At 41.3% G+C, this 22089-nt stretch overlaps 1 protein-coding gene across 1 annotated transcript in view; it reads left to right on the forward strand.

Annotated features, from left to right (window-relative positions):
• Window positions 1-22089, forward strand: part of LOC140724707 (protein unc-79 homolog) — a 436731-nt gene that overhangs the window by 165240 nt on the left and 249402 nt on the right. Inside the window, exons 17-21 of the mRNA XM_073039156.1 lie at window positions 10159-10299; window positions 13229-13450; window positions 16982-17209; window positions 18520-18652; window positions 21929-22008. Of these exons, the coding sequence (XP_072895257.1) occupies window positions 10159-10299; window positions 13229-13450; window positions 16982-17209; window positions 18520-18652; window positions 21929-22008 (804 nt within the window). The remainder of the gene's footprint in view (window positions 1-10158; window positions 10300-13228; window positions 13451-16981; window positions 17210-18519; window positions 18653-21928; window positions 22009-22089) is intronic.

Below are 22089 nucleotides of genomic sequence, written 5' to 3' on the forward strand. Positions count from 1 at the left end.
AAACTGGGCTCAGAAGTGGTAGATGGAGTTCATCTCAGATAAGAGTGAGGTGGTTCATTTTGGAGGTCAACTATGATGGCAGGATATAGTATTAATGGTAAGACTCTTGGCAGTGTGAGGGATTAGAGGGATCTTGGGGTCCGAGTCCATAGAATACTCAAAGCTATTGCGCAGGTTGACTCTGTGGTTAAGAAGGCATATGATGCATTGGCCTAAATAATAATCTGCCTGATTATTTCTTCTTCCAAAAATGTACAACTGTACACTTCTCAACATTGTATCTCATCTGCCATTTCTTTGCCCACTCTCCTAAACTAACCAAGTCTCTTTGCAACCTTTCCGTTTCTTCAACACTTCCTGCTCCTCCACCTATCTCCGCTATATCTGCCAGTAGCTAAGATTTTTAAATACAAATGCCCAGTGATACAATTTAAAATTTGGACATGCCAAACCCCCATCCAACTTTTTGAATTGTAGAGCCGACCACTGTATATTTGGTCGTTAACCGTTCCCAACATAGCATCGTAGTAAGGAGTCCAGTTTTTGCCAATATCCCGCTGGAGGCGCAAGTGGGATCATTGAGCTGATAAAATTAATGCGGGGTAAGATGTTCATTTTAATGACCGATATACGGGCTGGGACTGATGCTGGCAGGTGTCTCCATCTATTAATATCTTCTATTTTTTTCAAAATTAAAGAGTAATTTGTTTTAGCGACAGATGATAGGAAAGTATTAACTTTAATACCCAAGTAGAGGACCTCATTTGTAACATTAATCTGGGGAGGGAGAGACACCTTACTTTTATCTGTATTAATCAGCATCAGTGCTGATTTTGACAGATTAACGTTGTATCCTGAAAGAAATTCAAATTGCTTCAGTGTTTTTAAAACATAGGGGAGAGTTTGTTGAACATTTGCCATATAAACTACCGGTAGTGTGCCATCTGCGTAAAGTGATATTGAATGTGTTGTTGTACCTATTGTAATAGTGGAGATCTGAGGAGAGTTTCTAATTAAATGTGCAAGCGGTTCAATAGGTATAGTAAAAATTAAAGGAGACAAAGGGTCCCCTTGTCGTGTGCTCTGTCCGATGTCAAATAACTCTGAGAAACCGCCTCCAACACATATCCGGGCTGAAGGATTAGCATACAGGGTTTGAATCATATTGATAAATTTATCGCTGAACTTAAATTCTTTTGGAACTCTCCAAAGATATGGCCATTCAAGGCGATCAAACACTTTTTCAGCATTTAGAAATAGCAGGCCACAGGCAGGCGGGATTTTATGTGTTGCACTCAGTGTGTGTAAGAGCTGGCAAATATTATCAGATGTGAGTCATCCCCTGATAAAGCCCATTTGATTTGGGCTAATTATTTTCCCAACTACTGTTTCAAGTCTACTGGCTAAGACTTTGCAAAATATCTTGAGGTCGGCATTAATCAAGGAGATTGGACGGTGACTGGCACACTCCAAGGAGTCCTCACCAGGCTTAGGTATAACCATAATCAGGGTTGTGTTTAGATCTATATAGAAAGCGCCATTTCCAATAGCATAATTTAATGTTTCTAACCATACTGGTCCAAGAATATCCCAAAGTGCTAGATAAAGCTCCACAGATACACCATCTATACCTGGCATGCAGCCCTTATTTGTAGCTTTGACTGCTTTGAGTCACTCATCCAGTGTAATAGGAGAGTCTAGAGTTCTGGTGTCCTCTAATGACAACGTAGGGAGGTCTAGTCCACTAAAAAAATTGGCGAAGTCGTTCTCAGAAGGAACTGAGCCACTTGTATACAGTTCTTTAGAGTAATTCTTGAATGTCTCGTTTATTTCCTCTGTTGAAGATGCTACTCCACGTTGCAAAAGATGGCTCGTGTTTGGTTATATGGCTCATATATTCTGCCCTGCTTCTTAATAAATCATTTAATTCTGCTTGTTTTGTTTTGAGCTCGGTTTCTTTTGTTATGGTGTATCTCCTTTTGAGATCATTCTCCAAAACTTTACATCATTCTTCTAGGGTGGAAATCTTTTGAAGCTGGCTTTTATGTAGGTGGGAACTGAACCATATGGTGTTATTTTGTAAGAAACCCTTGATGGAGGCCCAAATCACTGTCACATCCGAGATACTTTTTATTTAAATTTATAAATTCCGTCAGTTTTGTTCGCAGTTGTGCTGGCTCGAAGGGCTGAATTGCTTACTCCTGCACCTATTGTTTATTGTCCATAGAAATTCATCGTTTGTCAGAAGGGTGGAGTTAAACCTCCACCTAGTAGCCTTATTTTTGATTTTGCCGTAATTAAAAGTAGGTAGAACTGGGTTGTGATCAGATAGATGTCTGGAGAAAATTTCTATTGAGTGTACCAAAGGCAGCAAACCAGAGGATATAAGAATGTAATCTATCCGAGAGAAAGTTTTGTGTCTTGTGGAGAAGAAGGTATAGTCTTTAGCAGATGGACTATGCACCCTCCACACATCAGTTGAATTTAAATCCGTTAGAAGAAGGTTAAGTGCTTTGGAAGCAGATTCTTGAGAGCTTGATATAGTTGAGGAAGATTTATTCATATAACCATATAACAATTACAGCACGGAAACAGGCCATCTCAGCCCTTCTAGTCCCTGCCGAACGCTTACACTCACCTAGTCCCACTGGTCCGCACTCAGCCCATAACCCTCCATTCCTTTCCTGTCCATATTCCTATCCAATTTTTTTTTTAATGATAAAATTGAACCTACCTTTACCACCTCTACTGGAAGCTTGTTCCACACAGCTACCACTCTCTGAGTAAAGAAGTTCCCCCTCGTGTTACCCCTAAACTTTTGCCCCTTAACTCTCAACTCATGTCCTGTTGTTTGAATCTCCCCTACTCTCAATGGAAAAAGCCTATCCGCATCAACTTGATCTATCCCCCTCATAATTTTCAATACCTCTATCAAGTCCCCCCTCAACCTTCTACGCTTCAAAGAATAAAGACCTAACTTGTTCAACCTTTCTTTGTAACTTCGGTGCTGAAACTTAGGTAATGAAATAGATTTGATTAATGAGCTTAAAATAAATGAACCATTAGGGGCAAGTAGTCATGATATGATAGAATTCACCCTGCAATTTGAGAAGGAGGCAATAAAGTCAGATGTATCATTATTATAGTGGAATAAAGGGAGTTACAGAGGCATGAGGGAGGATCTAGTCAAAGTTGGTTGGAAGGGGACATGAGCTGGGATAGCAACAGAAAAGCAGCGGCTGGTATTTCTGGGAGAAATTCCGAAGGCACAGGATAGATCCATCTCAACGAAGAAATATTCTAAAGGCAAGATGACACAACCATGGCTGACAAGGGTAAAAGAGAAGTGAGAGTACATATTGGAGTACTGGAAAATAATGTTGGTGAGGTAATAATAGGGGACGAGGAGATGGCAGATGGACTAAATAAGTATTTTGCATCAGTCTTCACTGTGGAAGATACTGGCAGTATGCCAGAAGTTCGAGTGTGTCAGGGGGCAGAAGTGAATGCAGTTGCTATTACTAGGGAGACAGTGCTTGGGAAGCTAAAAGGGCTGAAGGTAGATAAGTCATTTGGTCCAGATGGACAACACACCAGGGTTCTCAAAGAGATGGTTGTGGAGATTATGGAGGCATTGGTATTAATTTTTTAAGAATCACTAGATTCTGGCATGGTTCCAGAGGACTAGAGGTTATATATATATCTATAGTTGAGGTTGCCTGTGCCTATTAGATTGTGCATACAGGCTGGTCTGATCTCTTAATGCAGTTCCATCTCCTCCTGAGGGGCATGTGGACTTTCCCAGTGTCTTCTTCCATATCTCCCAGCACCAATGACTTCAGAGCTTCTTTCACTTCCTCTGCCGAGTTAAACGACATCTTCATGTCCTTGATATTCACTCTCAAAATCGCCGGGTATATGAGGAATGAGTCGATCCCCTTCTGTCAAAGCTTAGCGCAAATCTCTTTGTATCCTAGCCGTTCCTGCATCATGCCGGGGCTGTAGTCGGCGAAGAACTGCAGCTGGGTGCCATCAGGGAGAGTAGGTTTGGCTGTCCTCGCACCCTCCAGGATAGCCTGCTGGTCGGTGTACCGTAGAAGCCTAAAGACCATGGTCCACGGTCTTAAGGTGTTGTTGGAAAAGATCCTATGTGCTCTATCGATCTCCAGTGGAGTGCTGTGGGAGTTCTTGAGCACTGGAATCCAGTTAGGCAGCATCTCCTGGAGGTAGCCTCCCGGATCGTTGCCCTCAGCGCCTGTCGGTAGGTTGACTAGCCGTACATTGATTTTCCTGGATCTATCCTCCAATTCGTTTAACTTCTTCCGTATCTTAGTCACCTCAGCAAGACAGGAGCTAGTATCTTTCTCATGCTTGTGTAAGCTAACCTGAATGTTGTCTATTTTGCTGAAGACTGTGCTAAATTTTTTAGCATGAATGTCTGCTTGTTCCTTTAATGACTGGAGATTGTTACCATTCTTTGCCATTTAACCAAATAACAATTACAGCACAGAAACAGGCCATCTCGGCCCTTCTAGTCCATGCCGACGCTTACTCTCACCTAGTCCCACTGGCCCGCACTCAACCCATAACCCTCCATTCCTTTCCTGTCCATATATGGACATACCTTCTGTATGGGATCGAGAGCCTTTTCCAGCAACTTCTTTAGCAAGTAGGCTACTGTTTCTTGCATTGATTCCATCTCCGTTGCCATTGTTTGCTTAATTAGCATAGCTATTTCCTTGGCTGAATCACTAGCTTGGTGTCGTCTGCTGGTATCTTGTTTCTTGGTTGAATTTGGATCTTTTTTTTGAGGTCATGTCTTTAATTAGATCTTTCTCCAACTCAGCCTTGTATGAAGACCATCTATGAGCCCTAAAGAACATGAAAAAGGAGGGTTATATGTCAGCGCTCAGTGCTGTGCTGCCATCTTGCCTCGTGCCTCACTGGAAGTCAAGTTTTCTCTATTTGTGAGCCAACTGCCCCTTCCTCTGTCTCTTCAGTTCAGTTCCCATCCCCAGCAATTCTAGAATAAACTCTCCCCAATAGCCTTAGCAAGCCTCCCTGCCAGGATATTAGTCCCCCTCGGATTCAAATGCAACCCATCCTTTTTGTACAGGTCACATCTGCCCCAAAAGAGGTCCTAATGATCCAGAAATCTGAATCCCTGCCCCCTGCTCCAATCCCTCAGCTACACATTTATCCTTCACCTCATCCTATTCCTATTCTCACTGTCACGTGGCACAGGCAGTGATTACTACCTTTTGAGGTCCTGCTTTTCATCGTCCTTCCTCTGTACTCTCTGTAACTCTCTGTAGTCTGTTATCAGGACCTCCTGCCTTTTCCTATCTAGGTTGTTGGTACTAGTATGTACCATGACCTCTGGCTATTCACCCTCCCACTTCAGGATATCGTGGACGCTATCAGAAATATCCCAGACCTTGGCACCTGGGAGGAAAACTACCATCCGTGTTTCTTTCCTGCATCCACAGAATTGCCTGTGTGACCCCCTAACTATAGAGTCCCCTATCACTGCTGCCATCCTCTTCCTTTCCCTACCCTTCAACCGTATTCGGTCAATACTCCCCAATGCCATTAGGCTTTACAATTCAACCGCCAGGAGTAAGATATGTTAAAGTGCCGGGGTTGATTGTATTTAATGTATTTAAGAACTTTTTAAAAGCTATTATTAATGCTTTTTGAGAGAGTGATTTAGATGCATATCATATTTTTACTGAGTTAAGTATTGTATGTAATTAGTTTTGCTACAACAAGTGTATGGGACATTGGAAAAAATGTTGAATTTCCCCATGGGGATGAATAAAGTATCTATCTATCTATCTATCTATCTATCTATCTATCTATCTATCTATCTATCTATCTATCTATCTATTCAAACTCAAGGAGTACTCATTGTTCAGGGGGACAGCCACAGGGATACTCTCTAGTATCTGACTCTTGCCCTTCCCTTTCCTGACTGTTACCCATGTATCTGTCTCCTGAGGCCCCAGTGTGACTACTTACCTATAGCTCCTCTCTATCACCTCCTCACTTTTCCTGACCAGACAAAGGTTATCGAGCTGCATCTCCAGTTCCCTAACCTGGTCCCTAAGGAGCTGCAGCTCAAAGCACCTGGCACAGACGTGGCCATCCTGGAGGCTCGGAGTCTCCTGGACATCCCATATCCGACACCCAGTACAGAACACTGGCCTCGCAGACATTCTTTCTATTCCTATTCTTCACAAGTAACTTACTTCGCCTTGACCCATTGAGTCAAAGCCCAACAACTCCCTCTACTCTTGTGCCTGCTCTGTAAAGCTGTCTTCTTTTTCAATTCTTCCCGCTGGTCTAACTCGCTGATGTCCACGCACCTATGCAGTCGTGCCTTGAACAAACCACTGAAGAAAAAATGCACTCCTTTTAAATTCTTCCCTCTGATCTAACTCACTGTTGTCCATGCACCCGCTCAGTTGTAAATTGATCTGTTGACTCAGACAGATGAGGAGAATGGGCAAGAAAGTGGCAAATGAAATAGAATGTTGGAAAATGCATGGTCATGCACTTTGGTCGTAGAAATAAACCTGCGGACTATTTTCTAAATGGAGGGAAAATCCAGGAATCTGAGATGCAGAGGGACTTGGGAGTCCTTGTGCAGAACATCCTGAAGGTTAACTTGCAGGTTCGGTTGGTGGTGACGAAAGCAAATATGATGTTAGCGTTTATTTCAAGAGGTCTAGAATACAAGAGCAAGGCTGTGATGCTGAGGCTTTATAAGGCACTGATGAAGCCTCACCTTGAGTATTGTGAACAGTTTTGGGCTCCTTATCTTAGAAAAGATATGCTGGCAGTGGAGGGGGTCCAGAGGAAGTTCACAAGGATGATTCCAGGAATGAAAAGGTTATCATATGAGGAACTTTGGATGGTTCTGGGTCTGTCCTCGTTGGCATTCTGAAGGATGAGGGGGATCTCATTGAAACCTTTTGAATGTTGTAAGGCCTAGACAGAATAGATATGGAAAGGATGTTTCCCATGGTGGGGGAGTCTAGGACAAGAGGGCACAGCCTCAGGATAGAGGGGCACTCTTTGAAAACAGAGATGCAGAGAAATTTCTTTAGCCAAATGGGTGGTGAATTTGTGGAATTTGTTGCCACGTGCAGCTGTGGAGGCCAGGTCATTGTGTGTATTTAAGGCAGAGATTGATAGATTCTTGATTGGACATGGCATCAAATGTTACAGGGAGAATGCCAGGAACTGGGGTTGAGGAGAAGATAGACAAAAAGGATCAGCCATGATTGAATGGCGGAGCAGATTCGATGGGCTAGATGGCCTAGTTCTACTCCTGTGTCTTATGGAAATTTTAGTGATGTTTACTATTCCTGGAGATGTAAATTGTCATAGCTGCATGCTTTTGTGTAACAAGAAAATAAACTTTTCCAAACATGAGATTCCGCAAGTCAGGAAAGGGAATAAATAGTGAATGATCCTGTTCTAGGACTGCATTCTGCTTCTGAGTGTTGCTGTGCTGCATACTGCAGTAGATTTTAGATTAGATAGATGGAAACTTCCAATATTTAAGGTACAGTACATGGACTCACTTTAAAATGAGTTTGATGCCACATGTTACATAGACATTAGATTTTCATGCATGTGTACATATGTTCAGTTAGTTTCTTGTCCTGTTGTTCTTTTGTCCTCGTGCTAGAGGTCTGAGTGTCCTTAGGTGAAAATAATAATAGTATTGTGCTAACTACCATTACAGCTCGAGGCTGTTCTGGAGTTCTGATTTCAATTTCCTTCCTGTCTGGAAGGAGTTTGTACGTTCATTCTGTAAATCCTGGGTTTTCTCTGCGTGCTCTGGTTCCATCCCACAGTCCAAAGATATTAGTTGGTGAATTGGTCATTTTAAATTGTCCCATGCTTAGGCGACAGTTAAATGAGTTGGTTGCTTGGTGTGCACTGCATAGGACTGGGAGGATCTGTTTTATGCTATATCTCTAAATAAAATAAAATAAGTAATTTCATCTGTCTTCAAATCTAGCATGTAATAACACAGCTACAGTACACCTATTGTGTAAACTCCAGAATAATAATGCAGTTCTGATACTGAGGAAGGTTGTCAGGAACTTCGATTTTATACTGCAGTTTTTAACATCTAGTCATGCAAAAGCCGTAAGTTCAATATGGTGTCTATTAAAGAAATTACAGCAAATCTAAACATAGAGGAGCCTTAAATTATTTGAAGATCAAAAAACTACAGATTTGAAAATCCCCAAGTTAAAAGAGAAAGCATTGCAAATGTTTACCAGGGTCTGGCAGCGTCTAGAGAGAAAAGAAGAGTTAATTGTTCAGGTTGCTCTGCCTAGTGTGTCCATAATTTTCTAGTTATTTACTAATTTTAATTTTAAAATTCTGAATTGGAAAATCAACAAAAATGACAAATGCCAATCCAATATAAAATATAGCTTCAGAATAAATTTTAAACGTTCAGTGATAGAATCAGAATCAGGTTTAATATCACTGGCATATGCCGAGAAATTTATTAACTTTGCAGCAGCAGGACAATGCAATACATAATAGAAAGAAAACTGTGAATTACATTAAGTATAGATATATTAAATAGTTAAATAAGTAGTGCAAAGATAGAAACAAAAAAGTAATGAGGTAGTGTTCATTGGTTCAAAGTCCATCCATAAATTGGATGGCAGAGGGGAAGAAGCTGTTCCTGAATCACTGAGTGGGTGCCTTCATACTTGTGTATCTCCTTCCTGATGATGGGGTCTTGATGACGGATGGACGGATGTCACTTTTTTGAGGCAATACTCCTTGAAGATGTCCTAGATGCTGGGGAGGCTAGTGCCTATGATGGAACTGACTAAGTCTACAACTCTCTGCAGCTTACTTAAATCCTGTGCATTGTGCCCCCCCCTTTCCATAACAGGCAGTGATGCAGCCAGTTCAAATGCTCGCCACAGTACATCTGTAGAAATTTGCCAGTGTTTTTCGTGACATTCCAATTTTCCTTAGACTACTCATTAAATATAACAGCCTTCTTTGTAGCTGCATCAATATTTTGGGTCCGGGTTAGATCCTCAGAGATATTGACACCCATGAGCTTAAAATTACTCACTTTTTCTACTTCTGATCCCTCTATGAGAACTGGTGTGTGTTCTGTCATCTTACGCTTTCTGACATCCACAGTCAGTTCTTGGGTCTTACTGACGTTGAGTGCAAGGTTGTTGCTGCGACACCACTCTACTATATATCCTACTCCTGTTTGCCTTTTTGTCACCATCTGAGATTCTGCCAACAATGGTTGTATCGTCAGCAAATTTATAGATGGCACAAAAACAGGCCCTTCAGTCCAACTCATCTCTTGCCCAGCAAGTTGATCCCACTTGCCTACGTTTGGTCTGTACCCTTCTAAACCTCTTCTATCCAGGTACGGTACTTTATGTGCCTATCCCAAACACTACTTCTAATAAAGGAACCATTTAATGCTGCCATTATTTGTTGTTTGTAATATATAACGATTCTACCAGATATAAAGTAATTTTCATTATAAATTAACATATATATTAATGCATATTATTATTAACAGTATTACATAATTATTATTTTATGGGGGTGGTGGAGTGGAGATACATCTCTACCGAAGGAGGTGTAAGGCGCTCCTTCCCTGCACTAGCCTGCAGGCCACTCTTGAGCAAAGAGTAGCACTTGCTTAGGGTCATATGAACCCATGGATAGTCATACGAGCAGCTGGTGCATATCACAAGCCCTTGTTATGTGACCATTGACGCCAGCTAGACAGTCTCTGAAGAGCATTGATAATGGCTGGGGTCACCCGTCTTGTAAAGACACTGCTCAGAAGAAGGCAATGGCAAACCTCTTGTTGAAAAATTTGCGAAGAGCAATCATGGTTATGGGAAGACCATGATCACTAACGTCATACGATGTGGCACATATCAAATGAATGAGGATTATTATATAATGAATTATAAAAATATAATATATATTTTATATTATTATAACTGTATAACTAATTTATAATTAATTCTCATTGTCTGTAATTTTGAAATGTGATTACTTTTTGCATGAAGAATGATCAAATGATGTTTTGAAGGCTATTTCTGTTTTGAACTTGAGACTTTTTTTGTCTAGGTATTATCAGAATTGGATATAACAGTTCCTCTGCAGCAGTTGATAAGTATGTTTTCTGATGGGGTGAACTCAGTCAAAGAACTATCAAGTCAAAGAAATGCACAAACCAGTGAGCAACCAGGCAACCCAACTGCTCGAAGGGTAATTGTTTCCAACTATTTCTCTTTCTGTTTAACTGTACAGATTTTATATTTGCTTCTGCTAATTTAATGTCCGTAAGGAGTTGGAAGAGATACACTGACATGAGTTGGCTTTGCAAATTCTCCCTTCCTCCTCCAAGAATAATCCTTGCAAATATCTGACTTTGATTATAAACTTGCTACTGAATTCTGACCTAACTTAGCTAAATTATTGTATTGAAATGTTACAACAGATCGATATTAAAACTTGAGTACACAGCAACTATGATGTGTTGAAATACTAATTGTAGTTCAGTCGGAAGTTAGTCTGTGTTTTCCTGAAGATTTTGCCTTAAGTCTCTTTTGTCAAAGTCAAATTTGTCATATGCAGAAATACATCCAGGGACAGTAGAAATGAAAAATTAAATTGCTGCACCATCATAAGCACACAGTATCAGATATACAATATTCATGAATATCATAAATTAAACAAGAAAGAACACAATTAGAACAAAAATAGAAGAAAGAAAGAAAGAAAAGGGGGAGGAACACCAGAGGGAGGTGATGGGCAAGTAAGGAGATAAGGTGAGAGAGGGAAAAGGGAATAGGGAATGGAGAAGGAGGGGGGCATTATCAGAAATTCGAGAAATTGATGTTTATGCCATCAGGTTGCAGGCTACCCAAATGGAATATGAGGTGTTGCTCCTCCAACCTGAGTGTGGCCTCATCACGACTGAAGGGGAGGCCATGAACTGAGATGTTGGAATGGGAATGGGAAGTGGAATTACAATGCTGGCCACTGTGAGATAATTAAAATGGGTGGCCACTGGGAGATTCTATTGTAGTGTAAGTTAAAAAACTCGTCATTATTGTGGTAATTTGCATTTTGAAAACTTGATAACCAAAGCATCTTATTTATGGTAGAATTACCACTGTCAGATTGCTGTGAGATCTTGGTCCTCACAATGGCAAAATGAAGCCATCATCCATGATATTTCATGATTATCACTGTTGCTTGGAGTGGCGATTGAAATCCAGTGCCTTTCCAATTGACTTGAATATTAAAGTAAGACTTGTTCTGCGGTTATTTGTGCATGACTTTCAGCAGCATTTCCAGAATCATGAAATGTTTGACCATCTCTTAGGAATTAAGTTAATTTGCGACTGTAAATAAATACAACCAAACAAAACAAAGTTCCTCTGGACCATGATGCACCCACAAAGCATGTATCATATACAGCACATACAACAAACTATCACCATAAATAAGTCAATAAAATATAATTTAAAGTGCATATAGTGCACAACACTGGTAAACAGTAAACAGTTCACTGTCCTAGTGATGAGACCTCATTGATGGGCAGTGTGTGTCACGGATTCAGCAACAATAAACATATGAGTGAGGCAGGGTTTATTATAACAAACAAAACATTTATTAAACACTGAAAAACAAACCCCCAAAAGTAAACAAACCACTAACGTAACCTGGAAATCAGCTGCTGTGTGGCAGCTTAAACAGTTCTTAAAGCGATGTTGCAAAAACAGTTCTTCAAAGTAGTACTGCAAAAGTTCAAAATGTTTACAGTCCATTAAAGGAGAGACTTTTTAGATGATTTAAATTCTCCTTCACGTCGTGTTGTTGCGGTTCCCAGTCGAACTATACTTTTCCCACGGAGAATTTACAAAGATGAAAATGAAATGGCTTAAAGGCACTGACCTTTCCTTGACAAAACTGTACCCAAACCCTTTCTGCTATTCACAGGGGTTACCAGAGGGCCAGCCAACAAATTCCTTCCGAATGAGGATCAAACAAGGTCGAACCTGTTTCACCGTCGAAATCGAATTTCCTCGATCTTTTAGCTCCTGAACTCCGATCTTCACTCTCCACTGATTTTTAACTGGCAGTATTATAAAGAAACTGCTGGCAATGACCTTTTAGATAGATAGATAGATAGATAGATAGATACTTTATTCATCCCCATGGGGAAATTCAACTTTTTTTTCCAATGCTACCGATGTTAAACTCTCCAGCACTTTGCCCACGACAGAGCCCGCCTTCCTTACCAGCTTATTAAGACGTGAGGCGTCCCTCTTCTTAATGCTTCCTCCCCAACACGCCACCACAAAGAAGAGGGCGCTCTCCACAACTGACCTATAGAACATCTTCAGCATCTCACTACAGACATTGAATGACGCCAACCTTCTAAGGAAGTACAGTCGACTCTGTGCCTTCCTGCACAAGGCATCTGTGTTGGCAGTCCAGTCTAGCTTCTCGTCTAACTGTACTCCCAGATACTTGTAGGTCTTAACCTGCTCCACACATTCTCCATTAATGATCACTGGCTCCATATGAGGCCTAGATCTCCTAAAGTCCACCACCATCTCCTTGGTCTTGGTGATATTGAGACGCAGGTAGTTTGAGGCATTAAATAAAACTCCAACTTTCAACCAAACTGCGTCATAATATTGGACCATGCAGTGGCATGGAGTCAAAATGGCAAATCCAGCCACGAACTGCTCCTCCTCACAGGGAGGGGTCCTCCTTTTATACCCTGTAAAAAAAAACTTGTTACATGACCTCTACTGGCGGGAAAATGACATCACTCCACCATCACAAGACCACTACCTTAAGTCCAGTATAGCTTCAACACCACTGTCACGGGAATGTAACAGCAGGATATTCATTAGTCTCACAGCCTGAGGGAAGAAGCTATTACCCAGTATGGCAGTCCTCGTCCTGATGCTCCTGTACCCCCTTCCTGATGGTAGTGGATCAAAGAGACTGTGGGATGTGTGGTAGGGATTCTCAGCAATAACTTGGGCTCTTCATATGTGAAATGGGATAAGATGTAGCTGGGGAACAAGGGCACAATTGAAGTATTATCTCCATAAATGAACTTAACTCTTTCTTTCTTTATATCATTGTATAATGAATATATTTTTCCCTTTAGGTCAGTGTTGTATCAGATCCTGGACGCCGAGGCCAGCATATTACTCTTAGTCCATTTCCTAGCCCTTTTCGGAGCCCATTCCGTAGCCCAGTGCGTAGTCCATATCGTGGCTGCTTTAAGAACTTTGGTACTGTTGGAGGAAGAAACATTGATTTTGACACTGATGATGATGAAATGAACCTATCTTGCTTCATCCTGATGTTTGATTTGATACTGAAACAGGTAATGATCTTACCCCATTTCCTGCAACGAAAGCCTTTGATCAAGTATCACAGAATCGCAGGAAAATTGTAGCACAAATGTGTGTGAGTTTGTGATGGAACAGTGCCGAGGGAACACTGTCCCTGTCCTGGAAGTGTGTGATAGTTCAGTATAAGACCATGAGATAAAGGAGCAGAACTAGACCATTTGGCCCAGTGAGTCTGTTCCACCATTTCATCTTGGTTGATCCAGTTTGCCTCTTGGCTCCAATCTCTTGCCTTCTCCCCATAACCTTCATGTTCTGACCAATCAAGATTCTATCAACCTGTGCCTTAAATATATATACAAATTCCAAAGATTCACCACTCTCTGGCTAAAGAAATTCCTCCTCGCCTCCACTCTAAAAGGATGCTCCTCTGTTCTGAGGTTGTGTCCTCTGGTCTTAGACTTTCCCACCACAGGAATAATTCACTCCACATCCACTCTATCAAGGCCTTTCACTATTCAAAAGGTTTCAATGATGTCACCCCTGATTCCTCTGAATTGCAGCGAATACAGGCGGAGAGCCATCAAACACTCTTTATATGACAAGCCATTCAGTCCTGGAATCGTTTTCGTGAACCTCCTTTGATGCTCTCCAGTTTCAGCACATCCTTTCGAAGATAAGGGGTGCAAAATTTCTCACAATACTCCAAGTGAGGCCTCACCAGTGTTTTATAAAGTCTGATCATGACATCTTTACTTTTATATTCAAGTCTTCTTCAAAAATGAATGATACATTGCACTTATCTTCCTCACCACAGAGTCAACCTGCAAGTTAACCTTCAGGGAATCCTGCACAAAGACTCCCAAGTCCCTTTGCTCCTCAGATTTTGTATTTTCTCTGCCTTTCATTTCTTCTACCAAAGTGCATGACCATACACTTCCTGACACTGTATTCCATCTGCCATTTCTTTCCTCTTTCTGCAAACTTGTCTAAGTCCCCCTGTAGCTCTCTATTTCCTCAAAACTACCTGCCCCTCCACCTATCTTCATATCTTCTGCAAAAAAAGCCATCAATTCCGTCATTCAAATCATTGACATATAACGTGAAAAGAATCACGCCCAACACAGACCCCTGTGGAACACCACAATTCACCAGATTCCAGCCAGAAAAAGGTCCCTTTATTCCCACTCTTTGCCTCCTGCCAATCAGCCACTTCTTTCTCCATGCTAGAATCTTCCCTGTAAATACCATTGGCTTGTAGCTTATCAAAGGCCTTTTGAAAATCCAAATACACAACATCAACTGATTTTTCATTGCCTATCTTGCTTGTTACTTCTTCAAAGAATTTCAATTTTGTCAGGCAAGATTTTCCCTTGAAGAAATCATGCTGACTATAGCCTTTTTTTTAAATCATGTGCCTCCAAGTGTTTTGAGATCTCATCCTTAGTAATTGACTCTAACAGCTTCCCTACCACTGAGTTCAGATTAACTAGCCTATAGTTTCCTTTCTTCTGTCTCTCTTCCTTGTAGAGTAGAGTGACATTTGCAATTTTCCATAACCATTCCTGAATCTAGTGATTCTAGAAAGATCATTACTAATGCCACCACAATCTCTTTGGCCACACGTTTTAGAACTCTGGGGTGTACACCATCTGGCTTAGTTGACTTACCTACCTTAAGACCTTTCAGTATCCCAAGAACCTTCTCTCTCGTTAAGGTAGCTTCACACACTTTGTGACCCTTGATACCTGGACCTTCTACCTTACTGCTAGTGTTTTCCACTGTGAAGACTGATGCAAAATTCTTATTCAGTTCATCTGCCATTTTGTTGTCCCCCATTACCACTTGTCCAGCATTGTTTTCCAGCGGTCTGATATCCACTCTTGCCTCTTTTACACACGATATATTTGAAGAAACCTTTAGTTTCTTCTTTAATGTGTTATGACCCCAGCCCCCTCCTTTGTGAGATTCGCAAGAGCCCTAGTCAAGGGGGGGTCAAATGACCCAAGAGAGAGAGGGAGACGTGCTGAAGACCACGTTCCCCTGGGAAGCAGAATAAAGCGACTCTTTGACTATTGTCTCATGAAGACCACGTGTAAAGCCCTCGGGCAAAGTGGGCTGGTTGAGAGAGATTGACACCGGCGATCCCATGAGGAAGTATAAAGGAGGGTCTGGGGGGGAGGACCCCTTCAGACGCACCAGAAGACACCCTAGAAATCCTGCGACAGCGTTTTGAGAGCGACAGCCGGTGGTGGGGTTCGTGTGCGTCTTTTCCTTGCCTGGGATTGGCGACCCCACAACGGAAGAACGGCTTAGCTACAGGGGAGGCCACAGAGGAGCGTTCATTCCCCCAACGAGGCTCTGACAAACCGAACTCTTCCAGGTTGGAAAACCGGTCGGGTAACTCTTTCATCCCCCCTCTCTCTCTCTGTCTAACAAAAGTGCACCAACGCGACACCACAGCGACGGCAACGGGTGGAACTGCAGTGACCGCAAAAAGACTTTTAAATATCCAGTAAACAATATATATCTACATTACCCCTAGACAATGATAGAGCTTATTTCTGATTGATTATTACTATACCTGTGCTTTAGATTGAGTTGTGACGACGTATATGATCTGAATGTTTTGTATTAACCATACGTTTGTGCCCCTTTATAAATAAAAACGTTTGAAAATAGTAGCATCAGGCTTCGGTGGACCCATCTATCTTTGCTGGAAAATTACCCGGTTACTGGGGAACGTAACAAATGTCATTGGCTAGCTTACTTTCATATTCCATCTTTGCTTTCTTAATGACTTTTTTAGTTGCCTTTTGTTGGTATTTAAAAAGCTTTCCAATCCTCTAACTTCCCACTAATTTTTGCTCTATTATACGCCATCTGTTTGGCTTTTATGTTGGCTTTGACTTCTCATGTTAGCCACGGTTATGTCATCTTTCCTTTAGAATACTTCTTCTTTGGGATGTACAGTGCCTATAGAAAGTTTTATTGTTGAATTACAGTGGATTTAATTTAGCTTTTTTGACACTGCTCAGCAGAAAAAGACTTTCATGTTAAAGTGAAAACAGATCTCGACAAAATGATCAAAATTAATTACAAAACATAAAATAATTGATTGCATAAGTATTCACCACCCTCTTTACTACGACACAATAAATCATCACTGGTGTAGCCAGTGCTTCAGCAGTTTCAACTTTATGGGATTCAATTAACAAATAATATGATCTTTTCTTTGAAGTGGTTTTTCATTTCCCTTTGGAATGCTGTTTTGGTATCTGTAATATTTGAATATCACAATTGGTTTGGAATATATTACTGTTTCTAAGACAAGTAATTGAAATGTTGTAATCAGTTAAGCTACTGTAGTGTATTGTGAACATATATATTAGTAAAGTTATGGAGAACAATACAGATCAGGGTTCCCAACCCTTTATATGCTGTGGATCCTTACCATTAACTGGGGGAGGGGTTCGTGGATTCTCGGTTGGGAACCCCTGATATAGATAAATTTAATTTGAGACCAAATCATGAAGTAATTAAATCTTTTATCTGATTATTAACAGATGGAATTGCAAAATGATGGTATGGTCTTGGGTCTTGACCATGGATTGTCCAAGGACATCATTTCCATCATAAACAATGTACTTCAGGCACCTTGGGGAGATTCTCATACTTGTCAGAAAGATGAAAAAGATGCTCACTGTAACCTTTGTCAGTCCAGCATTTTGTGCTACCAATTGGCCTGTGAACTATTGGAGCAACTGACACCAAAAGAGGAAATCAAATTGGTGGTAAGGAAAATGCAGGAATAGACTAAAAGTTAAGTTGGGACAATTAATAGAGCACTTTTTAAGGTGAAGTTAATTAACAATTTTTGCTGTTCTATAATATGTTGCAGTTATTCAAATTTCCTGGATTACTTTTGGATGCTCTCATCCTCAAATATTACTCCTACTATACCCACCATGTTAGTTCTCCCAAGTCACAACCATCCAATTGTAACTCGTGTTTCATTTACTTCCAGACCTCTACCTGAACCTCTAGAACTGTCGTTCTACTCATACAAGCAGTAACAAATGCAAGGAAACTATGGTCAACTTTGAGTAATCCAAATTTGAAGCCTTCCATCCCTGCTGCTGTGCTTTGCTCCCTGTCTGAGGCCTGAACCAATTTCTCACCTTCTATCTCACCCCACTTCTTTTCTTCTCATCCAGAAGCCAGTTCTGCTCTTCTGACCTTGAGGCTTTGGTCAACCACAGATGTTGTGTCCCAGCTGTCTACATGATACGTAAGCCTGGGCAATTCGATATGTAGAGCAAGCTCTCTCCGTACAACTGATGTCCAAAGGAGTGACAAAGACTGATCCAGTTTAGCACCAGCAATATTGCAAGAGTTGCCAGTCAGCATTGAATTCAGTGTAGGACTGTCTTAGGGATTCCAGCTCTGGGGTTTTCCTTGGGGTTTACTCCAAAAACATTCCCCATGAATGTGTCCAGCTGCAAGGTCACAGAGGTTTGAGTTCCAAGTTTTCCAGATAAGCTGGCGAGCTCCATCTGCCCAAAGAAACTGGTTTTAAGGTGCCAGTAACTCGCCTTTGCCCCATCTTCTGTCAGTTGAAACATTTCCGCTGGGCTTTGTAGCTAAGCCACATGTGAAAGCCAGGAGCTGGACTTCATTGTCAGAGGCTATATGAAATTCACTTTATTGGGAGCACTTAATAGGTTGTAGGAGCTTGTCCCCATTATCACCCTCAACTATAACAGCCTTAAGGCTGACCCTTCTGGCCCATTTCCTACTAAATAGTCCTGTGCTCAAATATAGTTCCTTGACAGTAAGAACATTTCTTAATCTTCTTTCACCCATTTCACCCACTGTCATCCATTTAGCTTAACCCTATCATCTATGAAAAACTTTATTTCCAACACTACCCTTATCCCTTTTCAGAATTCATATATATATATAGAATTTTCTCAAACGTGTATATTTATCTTCCTGATAATTGTTGGACTTCATTCAATTGTTTGCTGTTTCTGCTTAATAATTGAAACAGAATGTATCAGTTATGTGACTTCCAAGTGAGCATGGATTTGTTCTCCTTCAGGAGCCCACTGACGGCTTTGAGGAAAGTATGCTCTTTTCAAGGCCTGAATTCACTATTGGGTTCGAAGGAGAGGATGACAATTCAAAAGAGGAGGAAATTCTAAAATCCAATAATGGATGTGAAGAAAATCTTGGTATTTGTTGCTTGTTATTATTTTAACTAACAATGCCATTGTTTAAATGTTTCTAAGGCTTCATCTGTTATATGAATACTGGTTGCAGTAATTAATTAGCATATAGAGACATCCAAGGAATAGACTACACACACAAAATGCTGGTGGAACACAGCAGGTCAAGCAGCATCGATAAGGAGAAGCACTGTTGATGTTTCGGGCCGAGACCCTTCGTCAGGACTAACTGAAGGGAAAGATACTAAGAGATTTGAAAGTAGTGGGGGGAAGGGGAAATGATTTCGCATCTCAAATCATATAATAAGAGATTTCAAATCTCTTAGTATCTTTCCCTTCAGTTAGTCCTGATGAAGGGTCTCGGCCTGAAACGTCGACAGTGCTTCTCCTTATAGATGCTGCCTGGCCTGTTGTGTTACACCAGCATTTTGTGTGTGTTGTTTGAATTTCCAGCATCTGCAGATTTCCTCGTGTTTGCTCAAGGAATAGACTAATTGTGTTCCTACGTCTTATAATCTTATAGTCTTATTGGTTAATATGATCATAGAATTAAATATATGGCTCAAAGACTAGTGTGAAAAAAGTGGGTCTGAATTCATGGGACATTGTCTGCAATTTGGGGCAAGGAAGGAGGGAGCTGTTCTGGTATGATAAATGCTACCTGAACTGTGTTGGCAGCAGGGTTCTAGTGAATCACGTAACTATAATCTATATTCTATTAACACACACAAAATGCTGGTGGAACACAGCAGGCCAGGCAGCATCTATAGGAAGAAGCACTGTCGACGTTTCGGGTCAAGACCCTTCGTCAGGACTAACTGAAAGAAAAGATAGTAAGAGATTTGAAAGTAGGAGGGGGAGGGGGAAAATGCGAAATGATAGGAGAAGACCGAAGGGGGTGGGGTGAAGCTCAGAGCTGGAAAAATGATTGGTAAAAGGGATACAGAGCTAGAGAAGGGAAAGGATCATGGGATGGGTGGCCTAGGGAGAAAGAAAGGGGGAGGGGAGCACCAGAGGGAGATGGAGAACAGGCAGAGTGATGGGCAGAGAGAGAACAAAAAGGGGAGGGGGGAAAATAAATAAATTAGGAATGTGGTAAGAAGGGGAGGAGGGGCATTACCGGAAGTTAGAGAAGTCAATGTTCATGCCATCAGGTTGGAAGCTACCCAGACAGTGTTCCTCCAACCTGAGTGTGGCTTCATCTTGACAGTAGAAGAGGCCATGGATAGACATATCAGAATGGGAATGGGACGTGGAATTAAAATGTGTGGCCACTGGGAGATCCTGCTTTCTCTGGCAGACAGAGCGTAGGTGTTCAGCAAAATGGTCTCCCAGGGACCATTTTCATTCTAATTTCCATTTCTGTTCCAACTTGTCAGTCCATAGCCTCCTCTTTTGCCACAATGAGGTCACAATTTGGGTGGAGTATTCCTTCTGGATAGCCTCCAACCTGATGACACAAACATCAATTTCTACTTCCAATTAAAAAAAAAAAGATCTCTCCCGCTATTCCCAACTCTGGTCTATTACCTCTTCTCACTTGCATATCACCTCCCCCGGTTCCCCTCCTGCTACCCTTTATTCCATAGACCACTTTCCTCTCCTATCAGATTCCTTCTTTAGCCCTTTTCCACACAAGTATGCAAGCCAGGGCAGTACAATACGAAGAGCAAGTTGTTGGCCATGCAGCAGATGACTCCTCCCCACACAGCTGATGAGTCCAAAGGAACAGCAGAGACTAATACAGTTTGGCACCAGTAGGATTTGTCAGTCAGCAACAAGCTCAATGTAGGACTGTCTTAGGGACTCCAGCTCTGGATTTTCCCTTGGAATTTACTCCTGAAGCCTTCCCCTCTCTGGTACAATTTAACTCTTTGCTCTGTCTGCATTTGTACATGATCATTGGCTTGTCCTTTCTTACAACAGCTCTCGTAAGCTTGCCCACAAGAATATTGGTCCCCCTTGGATTCAAGTGGGCCTGTACTCACTGGAATTTAGAAGAATGCAGGGGAATCTCATTGAAACCTACCAAATGTTGAAAGGACTAGATAAGGTGGATGAGGAAAGGATGTTTCTTATGGTGGGGGTGTTCAGAACTAGAGGGCACAGCCTCAAAATTGAGGGGTGACCCTTTAGACCAGAGGCAAGGATTTTTTTTTAGCCAGAGAGTAGTGAATCTGCTGTGGAGGCCAGGACCATGGGTATATTTAAAGCAAAAATTGGTAGTTTCCTGATTGGTCAGGGCATCAAAGGTTATGGTGAAAAGGCAGGTGTGTGATGTTGAGTGGGATCTGGGAATGCGGAGCAGACTCAATGTGCTGAATGGCTTAATTCTGCTCGAATGTCTTATGGAATTGCTGTTTGAAGTGTTTCCAGTTATCAGTTGGATTGGTGGTAAACTGCATAGGTGCAGCAGGACTTGGTTTAGCTATGACAGGAACGCTGAACCTCTCACCTGAATTTTTTGGTAAACTTTGAGACAACATGTTCTCTTGCTTTGCTGGCTGACCTCACTTGGTTGCTAGCTCCCTGTGCACGGACACAGACTTTTCCTCAGTGGCATGCGGTATCCATATACTCTTCGTGTTTAGATCTCATGCTGACTTCTGACACCATGTTACGTTCTCAATAAAGGCAAACTTATCGTGGGTAAACAGTAGCACATATTTTATTCTGAACGGTGTTCAACATTGAGCGCATGTGGCCAGCTCATCAATGTCACTTTGGTTCTGGACTGAACCGTCGGCATTGCCCACAGGGAATAGTTCTTCATTATGTGCACATATAATAACACGTAGTGAATCTGTGGAATTCGATGCCACAGAGACTTGTGGATGTCATGTCATTAGGTATATTGAAAATGGAGGTTGATGGGTCCTTGATTAGTCAGGGTGTCAAAGGTTACGGGGAGAACACAGAAGAATGGGATTGAGAGGGATAATAAGTCAACTCTGATGGAATGGCAGAGCAGACATGATGGACCAAACAGCCTAATTCTGTTCCTTGTTCTATCTTTAATCAAAACAACTTTACCTTTTACATATAGATGAAATCCCTCATTCCTATACTTTTCCTAATTATGCTCTGCCCCGATTTAAGGCTATTGATGTCTATTTGATGGGTATTATCTTTGCAACAATTATTGAGACACTAACTTATACTTCTACATTTTGTTCTAAACTCATATAAATACATTTTTAATTTAATTACTAAATATTTTGTGGCTTCATACAATCAGTGATTTGATTTAAGTGATGTTTCAATTTCTTTTAATTTTAATAGAAGAGAAGGATGATGTAGACCAAAGATTTAGTTATCAGCAACTACCTGTTACATTGAAGCTAATTTATACAATATTGCAGGTAATCTTCTTTTGACCTAATCAGATTTTCTAAATTCATATTTCAATTCTTTCTTTTATTTCCTGACTCTGCTTCATTTGT

Source organism: Hemitrygon akajei, chromosome 3, assembly GCF_048418815.1.
Source record: "Hemitrygon akajei chromosome 3, sHemAka1.3, whole genome shotgun sequence".
NCBI lineage: Eukaryota > Metazoa > Chordata > Chondrichthyes > Myliobatiformes > Dasyatidae > Hemitrygon > Hemitrygon akajei.